Source organism: Carex rostrata, chromosome 9, assembly GCF_964058835.1.
Source record: "Carex rostrata chromosome 9, lpCarRost1.2, whole genome shotgun sequence".
Lineage (NCBI taxonomy): Eukaryota > Viridiplantae > Streptophyta > Magnoliopsida > Poales > Cyperaceae > Carex > Carex rostrata.
Window position 1 is genome coordinate 4,020,976 of NC_135926.1, and position 7,951 is coordinate 4,028,926.

At 35.7% G+C, this 7,951-nt stretch overlaps 1 protein-coding gene across 7 annotated transcripts; it reads left to right on the forward strand.

Annotated features, from left to right (window-relative positions):
* The first annotated feature begins 1,649 nt into the window (after positions 1-1,649).
* Positions 1,650-6,336, forward strand: LOC144558942 (serine--glyoxylate aminotransferase-like). Of its 7 annotated transcripts, none has more exons than XM_078307817.1 (5): positions 1,650-2,283; positions 2,589-2,673; positions 3,459-4,238; positions 4,578-4,784; positions 6,135-6,336. In XM_078307817.1, exons 1-3 carry the CDS (start codon positions 2,079-2,081, stop codon positions 3,460-3,462), a joined length of 294 nt encoding a protein of 97 aa, XP_078163943.1. In that variant the 5' UTR covers positions 1,650-2,078; the 3' UTR covers positions 3,463-4,238; positions 4,578-4,784; positions 6,135-6,336. The 7 variants fall into 7 exon arrangements, 2 of the variants coding, with proteins under 2 accessions (XP_078163943.1, XP_078163944.1); XM_078307818.1 differs by having other exon boundaries at positions 2,621-2,673; XR_013513064.1 differs by having other exon boundaries at positions 2,530-4,238.
* Positions 6,337-7,951: the final 1,615 nt, after the last annotated feature.

The window sequence follows — 7,951 nt, forward strand, 5'->3', positions numbered from 1 at the left end:
ACCAAAATATCTTTTCTCTAACAAGTTGCTTAATAATATTTATCTTCCTAAGATGAGATTCTAACTAGAGCTAAATATATGTTAGACATACTATTCAGAAATAAACAAGAAGTTATATATATATGAGCTTGTACTTTTTAGTAAATTTTTCAAAAACTTCTTAGTTGCATAGGAAGGACATGGATGCTCTTTACGGCCATCTGCTCGGCATATTTAGAAATTTCTTTCTCACATATCTCAAATATTGACTATATTAAGAAGAGGCCAGTACACAGTTAGATGGTCAATGAATAATTTTGTTAATGTAATGGATCATATATAGATATTTGATATTTCAATTATATAATTAAACCTCTTTTGTTCTTACCCCTTTTCTCTAGAAACCTCCCAGTTTGCATTTTGTAATATATTTACAGCAAAAATATTGCCAAAGAAAACAAAGAGTCTAAAAATATCGAGCTTTTAATAGATATGTGATGGGAGGTCCAACAAGAGGACTAGGGCTGGGCAAAAAAGCTCGAACTCGTAATTCGCTCGTAACTCGCTCATTTACAGCTCGTTTAACTCGGCTCATTTACAACTCAGCTCATTTACAACTCGAGTTTGCCAACTCGTTTAATAAATGAGCTGAGTTCGAGTTGGCCCCAACTCGCTCATTTATAACTCGAGTTACATAGTATTGGTCACAATAAATCCCAAAATAATCAAATCCGAATCTCTAGACTGTTATTTGTGCTTTGAGATTCATGCAAAATATGTTTGAACTTGTGTTGTAATACTATCACTGGTTAAACGAGTTGTGAGCCAATTCGAGTTGATAATGAGCTGAGTTTGAACTTGTGTTGTAATACTATCACTGGTTAAACGAGTTATAAACGAGTTGTGAGCCAACTCGAGTTGATAACGAGCCGAGTTCGAGTTGGCTCTATAACTCGTTATTACCATCTCAACTCGAGTTGGCTCGCTCGTTTATTAAACGAGCCGAGTTCGAGTTGGGGGTAACTCGCTCAAACTCGGCTCATTTACAGCCCTAAAGAGGACCACACGGTATGGATGTATGGTACATCGATTATTCACTCATGCGGTTTTTTTTTATCTTTTATTTTTTTTTAAACTAGTGGTGAGTGGTGGTACCACTGATTTTCATTAGAAACCAAAAAGACCAACACTACTACAAAAATGGTCATTGTACACGGATTTGACAATTTTATATAAAAACCGTATAGAAATTGTAATTTTTTGGAAGCCCGAAATATCTGTGGGATCTTTACACGGATATTTATTAAAGAATCAGTATAGAAAACCTTGAGAGAGCTACACGGACGTTTATTAGAAATTGTACACGGATTATTATTTAAATAACAGTGTAAAAAGCCTTGAGAGAGCTACACGGACGTTTATTAAAGAACCGTGTAGAAAGGTAGGAATTGTACACGGATGTTTTTTTAAATAACAGTGTAGATTTAAATTACTTTGCTATTTTATTTTGGATTTACGGATTCTGGATTGCTTGTATTTTTTAACTACAAAACATGTCATGGATTATTAAGACTATCATGAATTATTACGGATTCTGGATTGCTTGGATTGCTTGTATTTTTTTTTTTGGTGGAAGGATGATCAGCCATTCAATTTCTAGATCGCACACAACAGAATTTTCCAAATTATTGTCCCTAAAAAAATTTCGTCCGCTCCGTCTCTTCACCCCGATCCGCTCCATCTCTCCACCCCGCTCACCCTGCTCCGTCTCTTCACCAAACCTATCAAGGGAGACGCACTGCGACTAGAGAGAGAGAGAGATGGAGAGAGAAGGGGAAGAAGGATCGTCGTCGAAGGGATGGCGTTGCGAGATGAACTGGACAGTGGAGAAGGGATCGTCGTCTCTAGAAGCTTCCATCTCTGTCGACACCTCCAACGAAGACGCTCCCGATTTGACCTCCGATGGGATGCTTCTACACCGACCATCCTCCACCGTGCGAAGCCAATGGTAGAGCAACAACATCTTCATCACTTACAAATCCATCGCATAAGGCTTGATTACGGGCAATCTAAAACACTAACGGGTGCGACAAGGAGAGATGGATTACAGGTATAAACTGGGGAGGAACCACCAATTCGTACCGGATCATGTTAACATTCCGGAGCCAGTGATGCGTGCCATGAACTGCAACAATGAGGATTATCGTTCTCCTACTGTACCGGCTCTCACCAAAACCTTACTTGGGGATGTTAAGGAGATCTTCAAAACCACCACTGGCACACCTTTCATAATCCCTATTACTGGTAAATTACATTTTTTTATTTCTGCCTTGATTATAGAAAAAAAAAAAACCTGGTATACTGGTATAGCCTAATTGGTACTGGTATTGCGAATAAAACATATATTTTCCCTTTTCATAACATCTTTTCATAATCTCTTTCATAACATCTTTTCATAATCCCTTTCCATTCGAATACTTGTACTGGGTTAGCATAATTGGCATCAAACCTGTACTGATAAATGATCCTTTTTTGTTCCTTTTTCTTCAGGTTTAATGTGATAAAAATATCTTTAATATTTTTTCATTTGCAAACTACTGGCAAAATAGGAACAAAAAAAAACAATGTAATCTACTTGCAGGAACTGGAGCATGGGAAAGTGCACAGGACTATCTCGTACCATCACAAGTTCAGGTACTTCATATTATTATTTTTTTTAAATTGGGCTCAGACAATTCCTTATTCATATTTGTCAGTTGTTGATTTCCATATAACTTCATTTTTGGGGTATACAAAGCCAGGATCATTTTATGCATTGCCCCAAAGCCCTCAACTTTTCATTAATTACTTCGTGCTTTTTATTGGAATTGTAATCATGTGTAAAGGTTATTGAATTTTGAGTCACAAGGACTGAGATTATGAAGCGCAGGTTTGTCTTGCTCTTATTTCATATACAACGAGTATGAGATATGTTATAAATGAGACACTTTATTACAGGGTAGGTACCGGATGATACCATATCCATTTGCTCCTCCTTTTTTTAGGAAAAAACCCTTTGGTTGTTCATAACTCGAATCAGTTACAGATACCACCTCCTATTTTTCAGAAAATACCCTTTGCTTATTTGTCCTCCTTTTCTCCTCCATTTCTCCCCTCAGTTACAGATATCCCCCCTCTAATTGTATATCAACTAGTAATTGTAATAGAGAATGTAGAAACAAGGTAATTTTCCTTTTTCTATTTTCTATTATTTCCTTAACCAGATCCTTGTATAGTATGGACAAAATTGCATGTTTATGAATTGAAACATAATTAATTCGGTGTTTTACAAGTTGAAACTGTAGTCATGAAACCCTTGAAGACGGAGATTTTGATAAGCTGACAATTGAATCAGTAACTTTTGTTTGGTATGCAAACTCACTTATATGAACTATATTATTTTGTCGTATATTCTTGTTGTCACTATCATATAAATGCAGATAAATCACTGAGGTAGAGAAACCAACAGAGGTAAAGGAAGTAGCAGTAACGACCGGCGCAGCGCCAGAGTTAGGTCCTTAAGTGGCCACTTAGAATACATAAGAAGAGAAGCTTTCTGAAGCAGCACAGGAGGCGGCAAAATCTGCAATTCCAGTCATTTCGATGAAGGTACCTATTACATGACTTGATTTATTTAGGCAAGAGAGACGTTTGCCGAGGCTTATTTACCTTTCTTTTCTCGCATTTTTTAATAGCTTTGATCTTAAATTACTGATTAGGTCATTATTTCATACCAGTACCTTACCAGTATGAATTGGTTGCCTCTGTTGTTATTTCTAAATAATAGAACTGACGCAAAGTATCTGAAACCAAAATATCCATGCTCTACATAATCTATGGCAGACGCCAGTTCCACTAAGCAGGACAGAGTTGGGGGCATTTCAGTAATTTCCTCCCATGACTCCAGACCTTTAGCTGGTATAAAGGAGCTCTTGGAGCTTTTAAGAATCCTCGGTGAAGGCTACCGGTTATCCTCAGTGAGCATATTATGGTTCCCTGTATGTTCAAGGACCAAAGGTTGAAATCTTTGTGTTACATAAGTACACTGTGTTTGCTCTTTTTTTATATCTTTGTTTTAAATTTTGAATAAAATGACCATTTAATGGATTGACTTGGGTAGATGTGGAAGATTCACTCCTGAAGGACTGCAATCCCAGTGGAAGGGAGATTGGAGCATATCAGATCATACGATTGAAAGAGAGGCAAAGAAGGCTCTAGAGGTAAGCGAAACTCATATAATAATATTTTTTTGTTTAGTATAACCAATTTGTGTTAACACTGTCAGATTAGTGTAACTAACCTACAAAAGCTGAAGAAATATGTCTAACAAAGTGATGTGGGTACACATCATCTTTTAAACTCATCCATGAGGACCATCGTACCTATGCATCGGCTGCTGAGACTGATATAATAATTTTATAGTATAAATTAATATTTATTTGTCTTTAATTTTTTTTTCGTTCGAATCATTGTATTTATATACTGTAGTTTTAATAATTAGTTATTTAATTATTTCTCAGACTGCCTCATGCACACTTCCTTATTATATTGAACCCCAGGTATAAGCTCACGAATCCGGACATGTACGACAAGTTTGTGTCTGCTGAAATTCCCGAGCCTCACAAGTATCCTGAGTTGTACAAGTTGGTCGTCAAGCACATGCTGCATGGACCTTGTGGTGCCTTACGACCCGGATGTCCTTGCATGAAAAGAGGGGGGGTGTAGATTTTCATTTCCAAAACAATTCTCAGAGGTCACCATTCAAGGTAGTCTGATATTTTAATATATTTTTTTCATTTTGTTCATAAATTGCTTCTATATTTAGTCACACATAGTCATTGCAACTAAGTTGAATAATCCTCACTGACAAAGGTTTCTTTTGCCACTTTAAGTATATTAAAAAAAAATGAGGAGAGTTCCTTTGTGTGTATGATTCAGTTTTTTGAATTGGGTTTTGCTTTATCAAAAATACCATCAACTTTTATGCTGCTTCTTTGAGTCTTATATATGAGCTCTTAGAATCTCATTTTGGAAAAGCTTGGTTTCTTTCTGTATTGTTTCCTGTCACCTATTAAAAGAAATTGCCACAATAGAAATCTAATATGGGTATGTAGTATATGTTCAATTACTGCTCGTTTTCTTTTTCTTTCTGTTATGTCAGAAGCCCTGGTCTTCCCCTTTTGCTTTTTCTGGTATAAGATAAGGTCAGTTCAGGCTTGCTGTGTCAAGTCTGGTCCAATTCTTCTCTTCTCTGGATCAAAATCATTTAGGCTTCAACAAGTACAATGAACCTAATTAAAACCAGGTTGTAGTGTCATGTTTTCGTTACCAAATCAAGTGCTAGGAGGCTGGATCATCACTCTTTTTCTTGCATATCCGTTCCTTTTATTTTGCTGCTGTCAGTAAGCATCTTATGTGCATATCTCTCTTTAGCTTGCTTCTTTTTGAGTTATCCAAGTCTACTTAGGTGTAATATGGTTAATTAGGTTGTTTGTTTTGTTTTAGCTTTGTATGTTTATGGTTTTTATTAGAGAATGCTATGTTTTTTTTTATTTCTATATTCAATTCAGAAATAATATCTTTGGTTTACATTCAGCGATATTTATTTTCTCTATTTTTTATGAAAAAAATACTTTAGTAAATTAGGTTTTCTACTACATAATTTGCTCCCGTTGCTGTGCACGGGCACAATTACTAGTATTTTCTTATAATTTTGGACGAAAATTTTAACTGAGAATTTTTATTCTCTATGATGTATGCACATATATGTTGATGAATGTCATTTGGATATGCAATATGTTGGAGATCTTTAACCAAGAGATATCATGTCATGGATCACATGCATACTCTTTTTTGATATGTTGGATCTAATATGTCTTAGTTTGTATGAAATTTCGGTCCAAACTAGATCATAACCAAGCATTTTGACAATCATGTGGTTACTAAGTGGTAAGGATATAATTTTTATACAAACATTGTATTGGATCCTGAGGAGTATATGTTATGTTTTATCACATGGGATTGTATGCACAAAAGACTTTGTATATATATATGTTGCATGAATTGTAATCTTCTACCTTTTTATGTTACTAACTAATACCAAATTATAATTGTAGTATGAAACAAAGCAAAAGTGTTACACCAAGGAGCAGATCGACGATGTCAGATGTATGTGATGTATGTGGGTAAGGTGGTTTCAATTTAAATTTTGTAATGCTCAATATGAATTTGTATAATTTTGTATAATTTAGTGTACATGAATTATTTATAGTGTTGTATAGTTTTGGAATTCTGAGTTTAAAAGGCCTATGTTTAATATTTCTCTGTTTTGGAATTCTAATTTTAAATGGCTAGCAAAATTGGAGGCTAGTCACACAAAAAAAAATACAATTCTACACGGACATTTAACTAAAGTATGTGTAGAAAGGTATTTAAACATTAAAAAAAAAGTTATAAAAAAAAACAATTCTACACAGACATTTAACTAAAGTCCGTGTAAAAATGTATTTAAACATAAAAAATTAATAATAAAAGAGCTACACGGACATTTAGCTAAATATCCGTGTAGAAAAAGTAATTGTACACGAACATTTAGCTAAATGTCTGTGTAGAAAGCGTAATCGTACACGGCTGTTTATGTAATAATCCGTGTAGTTCGGTTATTTTGAGAGCGACACTGGCAAGTGTTTGTATACGGTTATTTATGTAATAATCCGTGTAGCTCTCGATAATAGCACACGGGTAAATATCTGTGTGTAAATATTCAGAGATATCTACACCCTCGTATTTCACACGGCAGAAAATCCGTGTAGCTTCCATGTTTATGTCTGTGTACAATCACTTATTCTGTAGTAGTGCAAGTACTGGCACCTAAAACAGGTATCAATTCTTTAGTCAAGCATGCACCTGTTTAGTTACAAAAGGCAAAGAACAGTTATGAAATCAACACAAAAAGCAAAGAACAACAGTACTAAACATATAAGCATAACAAAGCCCAATCAATAGTCTAATAAATCCCAGTCAACAAAATCATCGTCTTCACCCCAACTGAAACAAACATATTATCCACCATTGAAAAACAATTGTGGAATGGAGTGTTGCAAAGGGTATTCATCACACCACCTATCAAGCTAAAAGGCAGTACCAATCCCATTACTAATTTCTTTATTTAACTCTAAGTTAATAAGATTATAGTCTTTAAAGATTGATCTCCCAAAAGGGGAACAAACAGCAGGAGATATTTTATTACCATATTTGCTAAGTAATATATCATTCCATGTACAAGTAAAAGTTCTATCTATGAGACCACTCGACCAGAATCCTGAGATGGAAATCCAGAAATTGAGGAAAAGGAAGAGCCGGCCGGAGATATGATAGGTCACCAGTTCAGTACCACCGTTGATACGCTGGAGATACCGGACTAAACATAAACCCAGCATTTAATGAACACCCCAATAGCTTTCTCTCCCTATGTTTTTCCCACCTGCTCCATTAATGAGACCTGATACAACATTGAACTTTTGAATTGAACCAAGACAATTCCCTACCTACCAACTTTACTTCTAATTCTTAAACTCCTCTTTCCCAACTCTTCTCAAAACAACACGACTAATATTTCTCTCCCCATCACTGTTGCCAATAACTACTCCTTTACCTAACCGAAGACACACTTACTCTTTTCCAAAGCAATGGCAGTTGACTTCCCCTTCTGTGCAGACCAAGTGGTTAGGGGGTGTGTACACTTCCAAGAAAATGACATCTACCATACGATGATGGAATCGATAGAAGGCTCTATAAGAATTATAGCCCAAGGAAGAACTCAGGTTGAAGGAGGTTCGATAAAAGAGGTACTCAACTTCCTGACTGCCACTTTCGGGTACCAACCAAGGGACTATAAATACTGGAGCTGCAGCCCGTCGACCTTCAGAATTGA